Genomic DNA, 22,310 nt, shown 5'->3' on the forward strand with positions numbered 1-22,310 from the left:
TAAGTATCTATTATTTGTAGATATAATTTTTTTCATCCACATATTATAAGAAGCAAGGGGGAAAATGAGATTGTGAAGGTATTTTTAGTTTTACCTTTACAAAGGTATATTGGGAAATAATTAAGTGAGACATTATAAAAATTGTAAATGATTTTCATAAGTTTGGAAAACGACCTAAAGAATGTAATACCTCTTTTATTACCTTTATCCCAAAAGTTGAAAATTCTCAAACCCTCAAGGAATATAGACCTATATCTAGTAGGATGTTTTTACAAAATTATTGCAAAGATTTTAGCTAATAGGATGAAAAATGTGTTACCTAAAGTAATAAACCAAACACAATCAACATTTATTACGGGAAGAAATTGGTTAGACAGTGTACATGTAGCAAATGAGACTATCTAGGAATTAACATATAAAAAGAGGAATGCCCTTGTAATGAAAGTAGATTTTGAAAATGCTTATGACTTAGTTAGATGGGAGTTCATATAGTATATGTTAGAAAAGCTAGATTTATGTAAAAAGTGGATCAATAGGATTTTAGCATGTCTCACATCAATTTCTATATCAATACTGGTAAACGATTGTCCCATTGGTGAATTTAGACCTGGTAAAGGTATTAGGCAAGAGAATCCTTTAGCACCATTTTTCTTTCTCATTGTTTCAGAGGCACTAGTCAAAATGATAAGGCAAACAAAAAAATTAAACATGCTACAAGGTGTCAAAGTTGGGAGTGCAGAACTAGAAATATGTATGTTACAGTATGCAAATGATACTATTTTCATATGTGAAAATAATCATCAAAATGTTAATTCATTGAAAGTAGTGTTAGGGTGTTTTAAGGTCATATCAAGGCTGAAAATTAATTTCCATAAGAGTAAGATAGGAGGGATTGGGATAAGTGATTGACAATATCAATCAGATGTTATTTTAAACTACTCAATAATGTTTTTGCCTTTCATCTATCTTGGAATCCCAATAGATGATAATCTGAGGGGAGTTAAAATGTGAGATCCCAAACTAAAAAATATTAGGCAAAGATTAGCAAGATGGAAAGACAAACATTTATCATATGTTTGGATTTAACATATGTTTGGAGGGTGTGCCTCATTAAGTCTATCATATCTGCATTTCCTATTATTTTTCTTATATTTTTTTAGAGCACAAAAAATGATACTAAATGCCATTACAAAATTGCAAAGGCTTTTCTTGTGGGGATGGGGTGCTAATGGGAAAAAATAGCATGGATTGAGTTGTCCAGAATATGCCAATCAAAAGAAAGAGGGGGAGTAAGTATACCGAATATAAAGAGGTTTAATGAGGCACTGATTGCAAAGTGGAAATGGAAATTCACAACAAAAACAATTGGGTTATGGAGAGAGATATAAATATCCAAGTATGAAGTTTAGAAGGAAACAAATACAACAGAAAACAAAGGTATGAATCAATATGGTGGACCGATCTCAAAAAGGTATGTGGTGAAGGGTATGACCAAAACTGGTTTGAAAACAATATTAAATGGAGTCTAAGAAAGGGTGAGGAGGTTAGGTTCTAGACTAATAAGTGGCATAGTAATATAACTATGGATAAAAGTTACCCAAGACTATACAAACACTCAGTATTTAGCAATGCCTATGTTTCTAAGGTTGGAATTTGGATCAATAATAATTGGGACTGAGATCTAAAATGAAGGAGAGAGTGGTTTGAATGGGAAAAAGCTAGTACATACACTAATGATGGATATAATATATCACTACTGCAAAATAAAGATACTACGACAAGCTATTAAATCGGTTAAATGAAAACAAATGTAAAGCATTACATGGTGATATTTTTGGAATTTTTGGCATAGATATTACATCAATTTTATTCAAAAATCGATGTAATATGTTAAAATCATATTGTTACAAATTAAGCAGAGTCATTTTTGTAATTTTTATAATAGATATTACATTGGTTGTACTCTCAATCGATGTTATATTTTCTGTTATCGGTTCTTTGCATTTCCATTTTTGGTTTGGTTCTTTGGATCTTCGGTGACCTTGGTCGCGGTAACGAGTGGTGTGAGCATTTACTGCTTCTTCTTCCTTGTTGTGTCGTGTACGGATCACAGTTGTTTCATTTTTCATTTTTCGTTTCTGGGGTTAGGTTCTTTGGAGCACCAATGACGTCGGTCGTGGTGGTGGGTGTTGCGAGAGTGTTGTCGCTGCTAGTTGGCGTTTGGTCTTCTTTTTCCGATGTTCTCTCTCACCACGTTATGTTATAGTATCCATTGTTGCATTGTATTTTTTCATTTGTTGGGTTTGGTTTTTCAGACTGAAGGGGAACTTGCATTTTTTTTTCGTTGCTGATTACTCTCTCCATTGCCTCATTTTTCAGGTTGCGTGTTTGCCTTTTTGGATCGCAAATATCTTTGATTTTGGTGTGTGTTGCTGAGTTTGGTTTTGTCACTGCTTGCAGAGGTGTTTTGGTGTCTAGAACGAGTTGGGTTGATTCTGCATATTTTTTATTGACTTCACTGATTTGTATTTAGGTTGAGTTAATCATGAGTAAGTGTTTTACATTATTTTTACTCTTATTATTTATGATATATTAATAGCTATTGATTTTAATGATAATGTATATGTCTAAATATTTGTAATTTAATTTTAAATATGTTAGTTTTTAAGATTATTTTTTGTTATGTTTCAATTTTTAAAATATTATTTAGATTAAGATAAATATATTAGGTATTAGGAAGTTTAGATTGAGAGATTTTGTATTTCATTTTTGAAAACATTTTTGCTTTATTGAACATATATATTTAAGATGAATAATTGAATTAAAATTCATTTTTATTGATATTATATTTTTATTGATATTTTTTCTTGGTTAATTTTATTCATATTTGGATTTTTTTTTAAATTATAGGTTGGGAAAATATTTTTTTTAAATGTTACATATTACATCGATTAAAATCTTAAGAACCCAAATAATATGTAATGGACTTTTTACATCATTGGCATCTACATCAACAACGTAATCAATGTAATAGGTCTCCTAAAACCGATGTAAAATGTATTATTTGCACTTGCACTTGTGTATGTTTAGCCAAGAATACAAAGGCAAGATAAGTGGGTGTGGAAGGGAGAAAACAAAAATCTATTAGATGAAATCAACATATAATATTCTACACAATAGTTCTAGAGGTGAGGTTGATGATTTTTTCTGTTTAATTTGGAAAACAAATGTTATACCAAATGCAAAATTCTTTGTATGGAGGGTTGACCTGAATAGAATTCAAACTAAGGATAATCTGCAAAAGAAGGTGTAATCTTGGATATAAATTTATGTCCCCTATTCCAGCTGCAAACAAAATCTATACAACATCTTTTTCTGCAATGTAGAGTAGTTAATTCTGTCAAAAACTAGCGTTCGAAGTGGTTAGAGATTTTAACTGTCACATAACTCTACTTTCAATCACTTCCACCAATTTAATTGTCTAGGCTTGAACAAAAAACATAATATGTTATAGAAAACTATGTGGGTCATGAGAGAGGTGTGAGACCACATAAATAAAGTGGTATTCAAAAATGGAGTTTGTGATGGAGAAGAAATTTTTGGGTTAACACAATTGAAATGTTAAGCGTGGATTACAAATGTGAATAAAAAACAATTGTTTTCTTAAACAAACTAGTGCACTTTTTGTTTGAAAATTTGTTTTCAGATGTGTTAATCCCTAGCCAATGTTCTAATATTTAACTTATTTTGTTGCGGTTTGTACTAGTTGGAATATTAGGTGGTTGGCGTCAGTTGTGGTTTTACAACCTGAGCAGCAGAATCCCTAGCCAATGTTCTAATATTTAACTTTTTCTTTTTCTTTTCCTTCTAACAGGATAAGAAGACCTAATATTTGACATTTTTTAAGTTGCTTTGTTATATGGTAGTCGGCTTAAATTACATCTAGAGATCTATTTCACAACTGTATTTTGTAATGAGAGAGGTGGCAGTGGTAACTCTTTCACATCTTAGATGCTTATATTGTCTTGGTATTTTGGCTTGTGCTACCAATAAACCGTTTCATTAATGTAAAAGTTTAGAGGTTTTTTCGAATGGGGTCTCTTAAGCTTCTAAAAATCTAGTATGATTTTTTTTGGTGTAGTGAAGTGATGAATATTATTAGGTTTATACTAGAATCACCACTCCTATAGTTAGGAAGTGCAACTTCATAGTCATGTATAGAGAAGTTGAGTTAAGTTAGACTTAAATAAACTATGTAGAGTTATTGTTGTTTTTTTTTTTTAAAAGGATTGGAGTACCCAAGTACTCCCATTTAATATATTCTTTATTTCTGATTAAAAAAATAGTCCTGTATGATATATGTCAATCTGAAAATTATATAAAATATTTTTTATTGAGATAATCAATTTAATTTTTAATCAAAAATATATATTAATAAACTTAACTTTTTTAATGTTTTTCTTAAATGTGATCGAATTGAGATTATTGAAGAGAAAGTTATGAACTGCCTTTTTTTTCTAACTTTGTTGTAATTTACTTGTTTTTTTTATTTACACTTCAAAAAGGGTTAATTTGTATTTAAATGGGTGAATTTAGGCAAATGCATATCCTCAGCAGTTAAAAAGTATTTTTCCTTAAAAGTTTCTTGGCTTCAATTTATATATCAATTAAAAGTTGCATCTTGGTAGTTTGAGCAGTGTGGAAGGACTTTGGTGGGTTTTCCCGATGCACATCCAGTGCAAAATTCTGGTATCAGAATCATAAGCTTGAAGTTGAAGTTGAGATGAAATTGCAAAACGGAGAGATATATGAAAGACGAGGAAGAGGGTTTGAGTATGACGAGTTTAAGGTGTTTGATTATAGTTGTAAGGTTTTTTTTTTGGGTTTGGTTGTTTGTTTTTCCGTATGTCGAGTAGGTTTTTGGTAAGTTGTAAGAGATTTAGTAGATTGTAATTTGTCATGTTACCTATAAAGGTTTGATCATTTCTAAAATAATTTATATTTATTTATTTTTTATTTATCGATAAAAAAGACGAGAAAGAAAGGAAGAAGGTCGGTGTGATGATGAAAATTAGTGCAGGCATCTTTGGGTTAGTAGCCATTTATGGGTATGAAAGGAATGGGTCGTATGAGTGTCTGAGGGGACCAAACTACATCAACTGTGCCAAATAAATGAGGAGTACGAATTTGGGGCCATGAATGAGAGAGGTCAGTTTCTATACTCTATATTCATGGGTCCATTCATTCCACCACTGCTTCTTCTCTTATCTCAATACACTTTATCTGTATAGTCATCTATCACCAATTATTGAAACCCTAATATTCCTAAGTTCCAAAACAAAACCATTGCATTGCCTATTTCTAAACCTACATACTCTCACCCTAGAGGAAGTTTAATGCACTCTCTTTATGCCAAAACTATACAAAAAAAACACACAATTTATGTGTTCACCTTCCTAATATTTCTACTTCCAATTCTTTGTATTATGTCCTTAACAATGTTATGCGTTTTGTTAATTAATGTGGAATGAAATGACTATAACAGAGTTATTATTTGTGTGCATTTTTTCCCATCATGGTTGATTCATGCTCACTCAACTAGAGACTATAATTTCGTTTTCATTGACAAGTTTTAGCATATATGTGGTAAAAATTGTGCACGGCTTTCATTACATGAATTACCCGTGCAGTTTATGAATGAATGCATTCCAATAGAAGCTTTTTACACTTTGTATAGAAATTATGGGGTGATATCAAATTAAAAACTTTTACTTCACAAGAGCCTTTTTAGTATGAAAATTATTTGAAAGGTTATAAAAAATTATTTTGAACAAAAGAAAATAAATTTCGAAGTCAATCACGTTGAGAAAATATGAGTATTCTACTATTAAAAACTTGATAGTTAATTATATACTAATTTATAAACTATATATTAATAATAGAAATTACTTTAGATATCAATAATTTTGTTAGTCTCTATAATAGTATCTAATTTATTCAATATAATAATTAATTATTTTTGTCTCTAAAATTAGTTTTTATTTAATGACTTTCTATGAGTGAATTATCATTAAGAATTATTAAATATCCATAAATCATGATTAAGGGATGATTGAACTTTATTGGACCCACTTTAACCGTTCATACAACCAAAAACTCTCACTATAAATAGATGACCATCCAAAGGTTAAAGGTATTGTAAGTCTAATCTTAAACTAATATATTTTACTAGAAATCAAACTAACTTAAACGTCGAAGTGCAGTTGTGGTTATCTTTGTCCAGAGACAAAATCTAAGGAGGTAAAAGACTTTTGAGCTTAGTAAAGAAAAATTCCACACTTTAAAAACAATTACTTTATTATAATTATTGTTATAAAATCCTAATTTGATGAGTAAAAGTAATTATTTTCTTTCTTGTACAATTATTAAAATAATTTATATTTAACTTTTTATGCAAATATCTCAATGCTTTTAAGCTGAATTGATTCACCCACCTAATTTCTTTTTCTTTTTCTTTTTTTTTTATTGTATGTGAAGAATTATTTGTAATAGAACTTAAAACTCTATCATAATTTTTTTTTAAAGATTGAAAAAGTTAAAAAAAAGGAAGTATATATAAATTATTCCTAATCTTAAGTTTTATACAATAAATCTATTCAATTTATTTATTAAAATAAAATATAATCAGATATTATAACAGGATGTACAGGACTCATGAAGTGATTTTGTAATTTAATTATAATTGCTTAGTAATTTTTACAGCAATCCTAGCAAGGTTGCATGGGGTTAGTATAAGGAAGATTTTCCAACAAGATAATTTATTGGTCAAGCATTTTGAAATATAAAATTAGAGATAACCCTAAAGGGCATGGTATCAATTATTAGAGGAAATCCGTCCTCTGAAATTCTTTTTGGTTCCATCCGTCTTGGTCCTGAAATTATTGAAGCTAATTGATATCACCTTTACTTGATTCTACACAATGTAATAGTCACACACCTTCTCATTATAATTAAGGTCATGCCTTTAGTGGAGGACTTTCTTTTTTCTGTTAAAAGGCAAATTTTGGGGATAATTTTCAGTATACATGGGCGTAGATTAATCATTGTCAATAAAAATAATAATTAATTGTTATATTATTAAATTATATATTATTTTAATTTTAAAAAATTAATAGAATTTAAATTCATTTTTATTATTATAAATAATTTTTAAATTAATATGTAGTTAATTATAACTTTATTATCTAAATAATTAGTAGTTAAATTTTGGTAATTAATTAAATATTAATTTATAAAATTTTTAATAATAATAATAAAAACTAATTTAAATATCAATAATTTTTTAGTCTTTATAATAATATCTAATTTAATTAAATATTTTTTATTTAAAAAATTAGTTTTTATTTAATAATTTTTTAGTGGTATATATTTACTAATGTGTGTCAAAGATGAACGGGACTAAGCGATATGTCGAAGCTGTAGGATATCAAATTGAATCGGTAAGGGAGCGTTCCACTTTAGAGGGAAGGACCCGTGCGAGCAGTGTTGGACGAAGCGGAAGCGAGAATGTCGGCTTGAGTGACGCAAACGTTGATGAGAATTCAATGCCTCGAAAACCCAAGGGTTCATCTGTAAGGTTCGCCAACGGAGGGTGAGTCAGGGCCTAAGGTTCATAGGTGATTTCTATGAACCCTCCTTCAACCTCCATTGTCATGTGGGAACCTAAGGAGAGAAAGACTAAATAATGTTTGTCTCTTAGGAAACCTCTAGGAAGCGTAAGGATAGTTTAACCCTTGTTCCAAATGGTATGACTTCTTAAGTATCAGACCTTTTCTAGCTAGAGCTTACCTCAAATAGTCTTTCCAAATGTTCCCTCAAATAACTTAAAAAATAATTTTTGTTCCTAACTTGTGTGGATGAATACAATGGTATCCTATGAACCAAAGGAAGGTCTACAAAGACAGATGAAAATAGTAAAGCAAAATCAAAGTAATGCAAGTGAAGAAAACTATACAAGTCCTAAGTGAAAGGGAAATTGACACTTGGTGCCAATTGACACATTTCCACACTATGTACTTTTCTATATGTTGTCAATTTTTAGTCCAATATTGCTTTAGTTTTGGCCTTCTTTGGTGTATTTCTCACTTGATAAGACTTGTAGAGTGACATAAGCTGTAGGATTCAACAAGAGTTTCACCCAATATTTTCAAGCTTCAAAAACACCAATCTCACTCACAAGAGTCCAATATTTAGAGTCAAGAAAAGCTCATGATGGAGGACGATCCTCTCCAAAGCCACCATTCTTCTGAACTAAGAGTAAATGACCAACCTTGAAAGAATATAGAAGAAAATATCTACCTTAGTTTTGTATAAAATGTAAATAGTAGAATAGTATTTTCTAGCTTTGCATTTCTGAGGCAAACATTTAGAATAAGATAAAAATAATTGAAAGGCACTTTAGAAACCTTCATTTGTTACACAAAAAAAAGGTTTCTAGAAGCATCCTTAGAGTAGCCACACAATTTTAGTGTCTAACCTTCACCATAGTTAAGTTTCACTTAACTAAGGTGAAGGCATCCAAGAGGCATATGTTAGAAGCTCTTGAGCCTATAAATAAGAAGGGTCCTTTTTGTAATTCTTAGACTTGAATGATATATTGAATTGTGTTTATGAATTTTCAACACATTTTACAAGAGAAGATGAACAATGTAGAATTGGGAATATCCAAGTCTAGAGATAATCAAAGCTCAACGGATAGAGTTCATATAAATGGAGAAAGTATTTGAAATTCAAATAAAACTTAAAGACATGAAGATCACATAGAAGCAAACATTTTCATATCAAACGTCTAGCACGTAGAAGATGGTGAACAGAATCAGAAAGAGAATATCCAAAGGCATAAGTGATTCAAGCCTCAACATTCTCATCAAATATGCTTAGAAACATTTTGAAATGTTTCATAATACTTTAATAGCGCAGATTGTACTAGAATAAAAGTTTCCATATCTAGTTTTTCTATCGCATTAAAGAAGAAGAACAACATGGCAGATTGAGCAAATATCGAAGTAATGAAGATTCAAGTGTTAACGTTCATATTTGAGGAAGATAAAGAAAGTTTTTGAAAAGCCTTACATGCGAAGACTAATCATAGAAATTGTTTCTAAATCAAGCGCTAACAACTATATGAAGATTTGTAGAAACTCTGAAGCTACAACGTACGCATTCCATAAGTCTATAAAAAGACCTCAAGGTTAAAGAAGACAACAACGAAGTGCATAGAAACGATATACAAAAGTATATGGTGAGAAAAGTATGCGAGGAGAGAAGATATTGTGGGTTAGGAAAAAGAGGGATATATATATATATATATATATAGTATTAACCAATAAAATATATTTAATTTTAAATTTAGTATTAGTATGACCTACTTTAACTATAAAATCTAATTAATTTTAAAATTTATTTAATTAAGATTGATTAGGTTGATTCTTACCGCTACAAATAATAAAATAGAAACTAATTTTAGAGATTGAAAATAATTAGTTGCTATAGTGACTAAATTAAAGACCATTTTAGAAACTAAAAAAAAAATTGGTTTCTAAATTAGTTTCTATTATTGTTAAATGATTTCTAAATTGGTATCTAATTAGCTACTAAGATTTTTGCTACCAAATTTATAATCTATTTAACAATAATAGAAACTAATTTAGAAACCAAAAATTTTTATAGTCTCTAAAATGATTTCTGATTTAATCACTATAGCAACTAATTATTTTTTGTCTCTAAAATTGATTTTTATTTCATGATTTTTCTTGTAGTATACTATAAAAAATATTAGAAATTTTTAAAATTGAAAAGAGAGAAAAAAAAAGAGTAATAACATTTTCTTAATAAATTCTAAATATAAAATGTGATAATAAATGAGTTAGCGTCAGTTAAGTAACTCTAATAATAAAATATATTTATTTTTTAAAATTTATTTAGTTGTAGTTAGTGTGACTGATTTTTATAATAAATTATATTTAAAACTTGAAAATATAAAAATTGGAAAGCAAAGTTAAGTTTTTTCTCTGTTAAAATTAGTCGTATCATTACTAACTAAATAAATCTTAAAAATTATATTTATTTTTTTATTGAGTTTGTTTAACCTATTCTAAATATAAAGTATAATTAATTTAAAAATTATGACCTTGTGAAGATTAAACCGAATCCAATACTAAAATAAAATAAAAGTTTTATGAAATCAAGTAAACAACAAATGTGGATTGTTTGAGTGAATTAATTAAATATTTTACTTTATTTAAATAGAGTTGTTAACATTTTTGTGTGTTTTTCAAAGTTGAAAGGTGATTGAGGGTTGTGAAGAACTTAATAGAAGGTACTTGTCCTTTGCCTTACATGAAAGTGAAAGTAATGAAATGAATCTCTAAGTCCACCAACCCTATTATAACACATAAAAAGGCATTTTCCGTCTTTGGAGACTACTATAACCCTTTTAAGTTATATGGGTGCTTAAGATTCCGATGTGGTTTTCTATTATTATTATTTTCAGTCTTAGTGCTCCACTACCTCTTTCATCATTACATTTTCAAAATACATATATTTGATTCGTCTTAAAACAACACTTTTACCATACTTGTATCACTTTTATATTGTGATTCTACAGTTTTAATCACTCAATAATCATCAAATTTTGCAGATATAACTTCAACAAACCCTTTGTATCTCATATGCTTATTATGCGTTGACCACTATGCAAAAAATTCTTTAGTTTTTTCTTTATCAGTAAAATAATAAAATAATATGAATCATTTCTAAACTCTAAACCTTAAATCTTCTCATACAAAAATAACATTCTTCAAAACGAAAAACCAATATCGTCTCTGAAAAAGGAAAACCCTTAAAACTTACTAAAAACTATCAACTAAATTATATAGTCGCTTATAACAAAATTTCTTTAGTTGACAGATCACTATTAATTTAGTTATTATCAAATAATAACTGAGAGATTGTCACAAAATTCTATTATACCAACACATTATAAATAAGCATACCTCATTTATAAATAAGCATAACCTCAGTTATAAATAACTTACGTCATGCAAAACAAAAATCAACATTTTCTAAACAGTTAACAGAAATCAACATTTTCTAAACAGTTATACAGACCTCTATAACAAAATATCTTTAGTTAATAATAATCACTATTAGTTTAGATATTTATCAAATAATAATTGAGAGATTGTTACAAAATTCTTCATTTTTTTTATAATGGTTTAGCAAGGTGAAGTCCTATTGATAAGTACATGACTAGTTCTTGAACATCAAACTATACATTAATTATCTTCATTTGAATCCATAGCCAACAAATGAAGAATCGAAAGAGAAAACATATATTATTTCCTCTTGCCACACCCATGATATAGGATTGCAATGTGATAAAAATGGTGGAAAGGGGTCCCATTTGAAGGGCACCAATGGAACATTCTCCGAGTTTTGATCCTCGTGGGAAAGGACGTTAGTGGCGTCAAAATCCATTCATTAATCATTACTTCCCCCACTAAACCCCAAAGCTTTAAATGGGATTATTAGTGAGAACACGTAGTAATAATAATAAGATATTTCTAGGTTTGACCATTGGAAGAAACCACATCACTACGTCAACTTTGTAAATAGCACGTCATAATATTGAAAAAAAAAAATAACATTCAACATTCTTCCATGCCAAAAATATCACAAATTGAAAAGGGTATAAAAATAAAAGTGTAGGTGAAGAAAGGAAGCATGGAGAAGTTGAAGCTTAAAGAGATGAGCGAGTGGAAACCCTCACCCAACCGACAAATCCCCGTTTGAAAGGGACAACGTTAGTGGTTGTGTTATTATTATTATTTTATCATTATTACATTTTTTTAGAAATTTTTTATAACTTAATTACATTGATACTTGTAAGCCCTAAATCATGGCGGTGGCTTTGGTGATTGTGGTTTGTTCCACCGCCATCACCTGAACTTATATATACTTAAAGGTCCTACGTACAATATCTACTTTAATAGATACAGAACTAGATTTCATGTTCTTTCCCTAATTTTGGAACTAACGATGTTTCAGTATTACCCTTTCTTGTCTTTGGTTGGTTGTGTCTCGACTCAAGATTGTTTAAGTTAATTTATGGTAGTAAGAAATCTTTAGAACTTGATTGAAGTATTTAAAAGGGAGTTTTTTTGTGTGAATTTTTTTATCTCTATATTTAGAAGAATTATTATTCATATCCTATTTAATTTAGCTGGTGAGACTCACACATTTCGATTTCAAATTATTTGAAATGGTTCGGAGGTTGAGAGTTATTTATATGCATATTTTTTAAAATTACTTATTTTTAAGGATAAATTGTAATGGAGTCACTCAACTCCAAAACGGATTATATTTTTTATGCGATAATTATTGACTTTAATGATATTATCTTAACGAACTTGAAGTCAAACATAGGTTCAAAAGCAAAAACTTGTTTTCCTTAGTCGTCGATCGAGAGACTTATGTCATGGTATAAGCCGAATGGAACGAGCAAGAGCAGAATTGATAGAATCATGGTTTCAGGAGAATGGTTGGATTGTTGGCCGGAGTCTAAACAATACGTGTTGGGAAGAAGGGTGTTAGATCATTGCATATTGATTCTGAAGAATTTGGTTGTTGATTAGGGTCCCAAGCCGTTTAGAACACTAGATGTCTGGCAACGAGAAACAAGTTTCAAGGTCAGGTCAAAATGGAATAACTATGAGATATTTGGCTTTGGGATGATCGTTCTCAAGGAAAAGTTGAAAAGGCTCAAAGCATATATAAAAATTTGGAATAAAGAGGTGTTTGGTAATGTGAATCAAGAAGTGGAGAAGTTGAGTAAGAGAGTGCAAGAGTTGGATGATAAGGATGATGAGAGTGGATTGAGTGAAGGTGGAAGGTTAGAGAGGAAAATCTTGTTGGCTAATCTTAGCAAGAGTAGGCTTAAACAGGAGGTTATAGCTTTTCAAAAGGAAAAGTGTAAGTGGGTGAAGCAGGGTGACTTGAATACGAAATATTTTCATGCAGTTACTAGATGGAGAAGAATTAAGAATGGTATGAATGGATTGGTTTAATGATGTTTGGGTGGAGGATCCAACAACGGTTAAAAGGAAAATTAAGGACTTTTTTGAGGCTAGATTCATGGAAGGGGAAACATTCAAGTTAGATTAGACAATATTCCCTTTAATTGCATTTTGGAGGAGGATAATGTTAATATTTCAAGGGCGTTCTCTAAAGAGGAGATTAAGGAGACAATTTGGGATTGTGAAGGGTCGAAAAGCCTTAGACCTGATGGTACAATTTTGAGTTTTTAAAGTTTAGTTGGAATATTGTAAAGGCTGATTTTGTTAGGGCAATTCAGAGTTTTAAGAATTCTGAAGTGTGGCCTAAGGGTTTAAATGCGTCCTTCATTGTCCTCGTCCCAAAGGTAAATAATCCTTCAAACTTAAATGAGTTCAGACTGATTTCTCTAGTGGGTGTATTTATAAAATCATATCCAAGTTGTTGTTAAAGAGACTTAAAAGAGTACTATAAGGGGTCATTGATGTTAGACAAGCTGCTTTTTTTTATAGAGGAGGGGCCTTTTGGACAGTGTGTTGATTGCAAATGAGACATTGGAGGAAGTGAAAATGAATAAATCCTCGTGTTTATTCCTAAAGGCTGACTATGAAAAAACATATGATTCAGTGCGTTGGGATTTTCTTTATTATATGTTAGGCAGACTTGGATTTGGAGGTAAATGGATTAGATGGATAAAAGCATGTCTTGAGTCTGCTTCTGTGTCCATCCTTGTGAAAAAGAGTCTGTTCAACAAAGGAATTCAAACGTGGGAAGGGTCTTAGACGGGGTGATCCCCTTGCTCCCTTTTTATTCTTAATTGTGGTTGAGGGTCTGGTAGTAGTGGTCAGACAAGCGGTCTCCAAGGATTTGTTACATAGTGTGGAGGTTGGGTCTAAAGGTGTAAAGGTCAAAATGCTGCACTTTACGGACGATACTCTCTTCTTTTGTAAGGATAGCCCACAAAACATAATGGTGGTCAACTTTATATTATGTTGCTTCAAATTAGCTTCTGAGCTCAAGGTCAATTTCTCAAAGAGCAGGCTTGGAGGGGTGGGTACAAGTCAATCTCAAATGCGAATATATTCGTTTATCTTAAATTGTGAGATAATGAAAGCCTCTTTCAAGTATCTGGGTATAGAGGTGGGCGGTAACCATCAGAGAGCGTGTTTCTAGGATAATGTGGTTACTAAGGTTTGACAAAGATTGGACAGATGGAAAGGGATGTTTTTATCTATGGCTGGCAGAGTTTGTCTGTTGAGGTCAGTTATTTCTTCTATTCCCCTTTTCTACATGTCTTTTTTGGAAATGTCAATGTTAGTGGTTATCTCTCTTAAGAATTTATAGAGGAACTTTCTCGGGGTTGGGGGAAGGAAGGTAAGAAAGTTGCTTGGATGGCTTGGGAGAAAGTGTGCAATCCCAAAGAGAAAGGTGGTTTGGGTATAAAATATATAAGACTTTTTAATGATGCGCTTTTAGGGAAATGGATTTGATGGTTAGAGTCTGTAGAGGGTGGGATGTGGAAAGAGATTATTGAGTCTAAATACGGCGACTGGAGAGAACTACGAGGGGGTGTTGGTAACTCCAAGGGGTCTACATGGTGGAAGGACTTGGAGAAAGTTTGGGCGTCAGAGGATAATGTTGTATGGAGGATTGGTGATGTGAATCGTATTAATTTTTGGGAAGATAAATGGTTCGCTAGCGAGGCTTTAAACGTAAGATTCCCAAGACTCTACTCGATTACTAAGGATAAAAATGTTGTTGTGTCACAAGTTAGGGTTTGGGTCAACAACATGTGGTCTTGGAAGGTGGAGTGGAGGCGTACCCTTTTGAGTGGGAAATAGGTGAAGAACTTCATCTCTTGTCTCTATTGGAGGACAAAGCTCTGCCATTAGGGTCTAAGGATCAATGGGTATGGAAGCCAGATGAAGGTTTTCGTTACACAATTAGTTCGACGTGCAGTCGTTTAAGGATGGTTGAAGTTGGCACATTTGGTTCTTTATATAAGGTTTTTTGGAGCCTTAAGGCATTACCCTCTGCTATGACTACAACTTCGGGAGTTTTGGTTACGCTACTGACACGTGTGAACTTGGAGAAGAGAGGGGTTGTTTTGGAAAGTAGTATGTGTGTCTTTTGCGGGGAAGAGGTGGAATCTGGGAGTCATGTTATTTTCAAATGTAAGGTAGCTTGGAGGGTATGGTGTATGTGCAGTAGGTGGGTTGGGGAGGTTATAATTTACCATTGGGACGCTAGTTCCCACTTTATACAGTTTTATCTAGGGTGGGCGTCATAAAAGATAAATAGTTATTGGGGGTATATGTGGATTGTTGTGGTTGGGAAAATTTGGAAACAGAGGAATCTCATCATCTTTAAGAATGGTAGAGTGGACTCTTCTGAGATTTTCACTTTGGCCCAACTCAAGGTGTGGTCATGGCTCACGAGTAAAGTTAGTGGCATTTCGTTTACTTATGTCCAATGGTGTTTGGACCCAAAGGCTTGTTTGAAGTCAATTAAAAGGTAAGGGCGTTGGTGGGTGGTCTCAGTGGCAGGAAGCTCCTTAGGATTAGGTAGGTATGTGTGAATTCTTGTTGATTGGTTTATTGTTTTGTATTTGTTGTCTTATGTTCTTGGTTTGGGTGTTACTAGCGTTGGTCTTGGCCAACAAAGGGGTTTGATGTTTGTTGCATGTTTTTGAGGTGTAATTCGCAGTATTGAAGGAAAGAAGTATTGGTGTTTACATTTTATTCCATTGTGTTTTACTTTGTCCTATTTGTCTTGTGTGCATTCTTGTTGATTGGGTTATGGTTTTGTATTTGATGTCTTATGTTATTGGTTTGAGTGTTACTAACGTTGGTCAAATTCAATTTCGCACAAACTGGTCAAATTAACTGTAAATACAGTAATTTATAATATATATATATATATATATTGTTGTTTTATTCTTTTAAAGGTTAAATATAGTTTTGGTTTGTGTTATAACACAATATTAATTTTTGTTTTTGGTTTAAACTTTAGACCTTACAAATACTTATAGTACGAAATGATTAGAATGTGTCCTTTTGTACGTGAAATTTCTTAGTTTTTTTTAAGATTATTTTTTTTTTCAAATTTCGATGTTGTTTTGATTGCTGACTAATGTTCACTATAACTACTTTAAATGGATTGATGAAGTAAAATCTTAAATTGAACCAATTTCACATAAAAAAACAACTTATTTAAATCATTTTCATACTACATGTACTTGGATAATCTAAAATTTTAACTAAAGAAAAAAATCAATTTCGTGTTATAATACGAAAAAACATATTTAACTATTTTTTTAAAAGATTTTTTTATAATATATTTAAGCATTTTTAATGTATAATTATAGGTAGATCTTAAATTTAAAAAGAAATCTAATAAAAAAAATTGACGAAATATGTTTACGTATCATAATGAAAGTTTTAAATTTGAAATATCAATCTTAAATAAGATAATGAGTACTAAAATATTTTTTATTATAATAATAAAATTAAAATTTAACTTGTAAAATTTAAAATATAAACATATATATAAAAATATAAATTTGATAACATTTCACCCTTTATAAGAACGTCTTAGAATTAAAATTTATCTAACATAATAACATCTATTAAAGTCTTGTAATATCACATAGTATTATAAGATCTTTTATGCTATATTGGATCATATTTGCATATTGATTATAAAATACATAAAAGTTATAATATCATAATAAAATATAAAAATTGTTCTTACTGGATTTTGGTGATAATCTTCACAGATAATTCGTCTAAGTGTTCCACCTTGATTTGCCAAACTTTATCACTAAATATTAAGTGAAGATTTACATAAAAAAAAAAATATTCCCACGTTGAAGAAAAATTTTTATTATAAATAATATTAGATTTCAGAGTCTTTAGAAATACTTCCTCAATTGTACTCATATAAGTAATCAAACCATAACATATTCTAATAATCATTTAATTATAATTTTAAATAGTGTATTCCTAATTTAACGGCTATTCTATAATAATTTCGACAGTTACTAACTATATCAGTAATGCAGACAATTGATAATTATATATTAAATATCATTCATCGTCCCATATGAATTAATTATAATAATATAAAGATTTAACATAAATGATAATAATAGAGTGAGTAAAGATATAATTAATTATTGGTAATACTTGAAAGCAGAAAGTATTAATAGAAAGTTGTCATTATATAGAAAGATTAATATGATTTGATATGTAATAGAAAAAAAAAAGTGAAATTGTACTAAAAGAGAAGGTATAGCATCAGTTGATGGGACGGTTGACTCCAAGCGTGATCGCATTGGTTTCGCTGATAAATTATGGCACATCAATTATTTTGGATTGCGAGTGTGAGTCACGCGCCTCATGCGGACAATGGAGTGAGTCACTGTCTTGCAATCGATGAGGGAACACACACAACTTCATCATTAAACCACCCTCAATTAAACAACTTCACTCATCTCACCGTGCCTCCACAAACATCATACTCACAATATTACATATCACCTTAAGTCAAACACTTCTATAACAAATTTAAACTATTAATAATCACTTTAATTACTCTTCTACCAAGCTAATATAGTCTTACATTGTTTCATTAATATAGTCTTACAATGTTTAGATGCTGTGACTGATCTAACGATGTTATCTCTCGAACTTAAGGTCAGAATAGTGGTGCGTAGGGTCGAAAATGTGTCCCAAGCCCCTTAATTACGGAGAATCCACTTTCCTTAGACCTTAACTGGGGGTTTGTTCCTGCTACCAATATAGTATCACATCGTTCAAAAGTTGAGGTCAAAAGACATTTTATATACTCATTTATCATCCAACTCACAGAGGACAATACTTTGAATGCGATCATTGACTTTAAGGATTCTAGATTCTATCTCTCAGACTTGAGATTGGAAAAATTACATTAAATAATATTAATATAGACCCATATAGATAAAGTATCTACATAAATTCTATAAATAAGTTTATATTTAGTATTTATGAAATTCAATAGCATTTATTATTGATATTTCCTAAAATTAACTTGAATGTTTGATGTATTTTATTTTAGGCACATTTTTTTTATTGTACACACGCTCTATCACGGTATTATCTTTAAAAGATGTTTTGATGGATTAAGAGATAAATGTGTATTTAAATTGTCTTTGTGGATTAAGAGAGAAATGTGTTTTTAAATTGCCTTTGACATCGACTCTTAAACGATGCAGAACTATGTAGGACGTACTAGAACAAACCCCTAGTCGAGAGATGAGGGAACGAGTTTTCAATCCCATAACCGATATCAATGTTTCGACCTCAAGTCTATTGAGATATCATCACTATATCAATCGCATTGTCGCTTTGAAGCTCGAAGCTCAAGTTCCATCATGATTTGTTTCTTAAAAGACACCTTAATAGGTTAATAGAGAAAGATATATTTAAATTGCTTTTTACTTCAACTCCTAAACGATGTGAGATTATATTAAACTTATCGAAATTTATACATAAAGAGATGTGATAAAATTGTATGGTAGTCACTAAATTTTAAAATAAACCATACCCTAAATACAATTAATATTTCTAACAATACATGTTTTACCGAATTATCTTTCTCCAAACTAGTATTAACTAATAATATGTGTCAATTACCCAATTTAAATATTAAATACTGGCACATAATTTTATGGATCTTGTAGAAATTTCCTTCGGATAAAAGGAAATTATTAATTGGGATGTTCAACTCGGAAAATAATTAAATTCTTGACTCAGATTTGGATCTGAGCATGGGCGCGGAAGGACAACTAAGCAACATGTTCTTCTTCTCACTGTTGACTATGCTTAAAATTTGAAGCTAAATTGAGTCAAAGTTGAATTGAAGCATTTAGTTTTTGTGCTTTCTTATGGTGTGAAAGAGAATGGGAAAAAAAGGAATATAATTAGAGTAAATATTGAAGTTTTTTAATGAGTTGAAAGAGAATAAAAACTAGTAAAAAATAAAATGATTTTATTTATTATTATTATTAATGTTATAATTAAACGAAAGAAAAGCAAAAGAAAAACTCTTACAATCGATTATAGTTGTCCGTAATAAATTATGAGTTATAAAACTTTAAAACGCTTATTCTTTTAACAACGTAATTCATTATTTCTCATATTTATTTCTTATCAAACTTATAACACTCAAAATTCCATTTATGTCACAAAAAAGAGAGACTTAAAATTCTTATTTGTGAAAGAAACAATTGCATTAATTTTATTGAAACTTCTTTTAAAAATGAGATTAATTAAAATTTAAGAAAGTTACTTAGAAATGTAACATTTAAATTTAGTTTTTTTTTAATTAAAGTATTGGAACATACTATTTATAGTTTAACAGTAAAATCTTACATTCTTAGAATGTTGAGTATACATAGTGCATGTATTCCCATTGCAATAAATTTAGTTCATATTCAAATTGGGACATCATCAACTTATAAACTTATTTTTTTATGTTATTTATTATATTATGAGAATTTTAAAAAAATTTATTTATGATTTTGTAACTTCTCCAAAAATAAATTTATTAAAGAAATTAATGTTTAGTGTTCTTACTAAATTATGATTTGAGACCAGAAGTTAAGGAGGAAAATGATGTATTATTTGTGCGATGAAAGTTAATAATTCTCGCTTAAAATACCACTTTTAAAAGTTAGAATAAATCAAATAATATATGTAATATAATAATAATAATAATATTAATGTTAAAATAATAAATTAGTATAAAGGGCTCAATGTTAAATATTTTGCAAATACTTGGTGTGTTTTTGTAGTTAATGTATGCTAAATTGATTATTTAAAACTAATTTTGATGTGATGTGGTTTATGTTAAAATATTTTTAGCATAATTTAGTATAATTTTTTATTCAATATAAAACTACTTAAAATATTTACCAAAATTTTGTTTGCTGATTTAAACTTTTATTAAAATAAAAAAACGCCAACTACCTATATAGTTGATAAATAAATGAAATGAATGCAAAAATAATGAAAGAAAGAAAAAATAATTAGCTTAATTCGGGCGCTAGATTGAATTTCTTTCAATAGGATTCAAGTATCCATGCTTTTAAGGTTATGAATTATTTGGATAAATTATCGATAAAGACTATTCCAGGATAAAAATAAGAAGATAAAAAATAACTAGAGAAACCATACAAAAGAACTTCTATTTAACTTATATAGCTAATTTTAATTTAATAAAAAAGTTATTTAACTTTTTCTTACTTTTTTCCCTAACAATTCTTATAAAGAAAGGTACATAAACAATCCTAATTATTTTTATCAAAATTAAGTACACACAATAAAATATGATCTCTCTTCAATTGCTGCACATGACATATTGCTGCACATGACATAGAAATTATCGGTTAAGCTTTGGTTTCTCTTTTCTAAAGATAAATATATAACGTCAAGTTTAATTTGCCTATTAAATTGGTATAATTAGCCGTCATTACTCTTATGTTACAAGCTTAGATATTTCTTTCAAAAACACTGACCATAAAAAAGCTACTTTATTTTATCTAGATAAATAAACAAATTATATATATATATATATAATCTAATATTAAAATATAATGAGATGATATACTTCGCTTTTGTGAAAGTGAGTAAAAATTACATGTAAATTAAAATAATTTGAATTTATTTGAAAATTAATTTTTGTTACAACATATTAAACAAAATATCTAATAGTGACTTGTATATATATATATTAACCTAGATCTAAAAGTCTATAAATATAATTTCATACATGGTCTTACGACTTTGTGGAGACCTGCGTTTTTGGTAAAGAGTCATTTTTATTCTTCAATAAGTACTCACTTGGTTTCTTTCTTATTAACTAAGTACTTTTGATATTTTTTTCTCTTAACTCTTACTAACTTAAGCATAAAAGAATCTTCTTTTTGTAAGTGGATCTCCACTTGATGCTTCAACAAGAAAGCTCGACAACAATTCTAAAGAGGAATTAACTCAACCAAAGCTCAGTTTTCTTAAAGTCTCTCACAATCCACCTTAGGTAAGCTTAGGTAAAAACATTTGTCGCCCATCGTGAGACTTAGGTAAAACTATTCTCATACCACAACTCTTATGGTACTCACCAGAAGTCAAACTATCACGTCAACATCATCCTATCGTGAGATTCATCTTTCCTTGATGCTCTCAAAGCTCATATGGAGACTATTATCTAGATGAATGAAATCAACATTCAGAACACCATCGTTGGCATGCAAGATAAGTTCAACAAGAACTTGGAACTTTTATTAAATCAACATTGTGACGAGATGCAAACCCACAGTGGTGAAATGTAGGCTCTCCATTTGCAAATGTCATACTACATCAAAATCAGACTACACACTAGTCCAAAAAGTAATTGCAACCACAACATACAGAGCAGGTCGTTGAGTCTCATTCTATTTTCCTTGATAAATTGGCCGAGGATATGGGTCGATTAGCACATGGTTCTTGACGAAAAAGGGTAACTACAAAATCATGCACCCAATGGATTTAGACTAGAAGTTAATCCTGAGCTCCCGACAAAACTATCAACTTAGCACAATCGGTAGGTCGGATCCAAGGGTCCACCACACACAAGGAATCACGAGCGTGAAATCAACATATGTCTTTTAAAGTTTTGTCGATTCCCTCATTGGATGCAAAAATGTGAGCTAACTTAGCTGATTTCACCCTTTCACACCCGAAGTCATGAAAGTTCGACTCCCAGACAAATGGAAGTGGTTCTGTGTTGAAAAATACTTGAACCTAGAGGGACATGTCAAAGCCTATCTCACCCAAGACAACCTTTTCTGAAGAGTTGTTTCTCACTACTCTCAAGAGACCAACCCTCGAATGGTATTACTCTTTGCCTCAAAATTCCATTGACTCATTTGATACTTTGTGCATTAGGTTCTTAACTCGGTTTTTTTATTACAAGTTGATGGTCACATGCTCACCCTCGCTCCAACACATCACTCAAGGAGATGTTGAGCCCCTACGACACTCAATTGTCTAAGGCATCCACTAGCATTCCCTATTTCATCCAGTTGTAGTGATGCATTCTCTATTAGTATGACTTTATCCAGAGACTTTTATGGACTCTTTGTATGCAGACCCACCCGCCAATATGGATGCATTTTG

At 30.3% G+C, this 22,310-nt stretch overlaps 1 protein-coding gene across 1 annotated transcript; it reads left to right on the forward strand.

The window, feature by feature from the left end:
- Positions 1–12,552: 12,552 nt before the first annotated feature.
- LOC137819069 (uncharacterized) lies at positions 12,553–13,895 on the forward strand. Its single transcript, XM_068622808.1, has 4 exons — positions 12,553–12,609; positions 12,696–13,121; positions 13,391–13,480; positions 13,626–13,895. The coding sequence occupies exons 1-4, from the start codon at positions 12,553–12,555 to the stop codon at positions 13,893–13,895; spliced, it is 843 nt and encodes a 280-aa protein (XP_068478909.1).
- Positions 13,896–22,310: the final 8,415 nt, after the last annotated feature.

This window comes from Phaseolus vulgaris, chromosome 10 (assembly GCF_051622355.1).
Source record: "Phaseolus vulgaris cultivar YP4 chromosome 10, ASM5162235v1, whole genome shotgun sequence".
In the NCBI taxonomy this organism is placed as follows: Eukaryota; Viridiplantae; Streptophyta; class Magnoliopsida; order Fabales; family Fabaceae; genus Phaseolus; species Phaseolus vulgaris.

What these genes read in the sequence shown, in the direction of transcription:
- LOC137819069 (XM_068622808.1), top strand. Translation starts at nt 12,553, where the DNA reads ATGGAACGAGCAAGAGCAGAATTGATAGAATCATGGTTTCAGGAGAAT. An exon ending in AGAATGGTATGAATGGATTG is followed by an intron (nt 13,122 to 13,390) that starts GTTTAATGATGT and finishes AATATTGTAAAG; the next exon opens with GCTGATTTTGTTAGGGCAAT. An exon ending in TCATTGTCCTCGTCCCAAAG is followed by an intron (nt 13,481 to 13,625) that starts GTAAATAATCCT and finishes TTTTTTTTATAG; the next exon opens with AGGAGGGGCCTTTTGGACAG.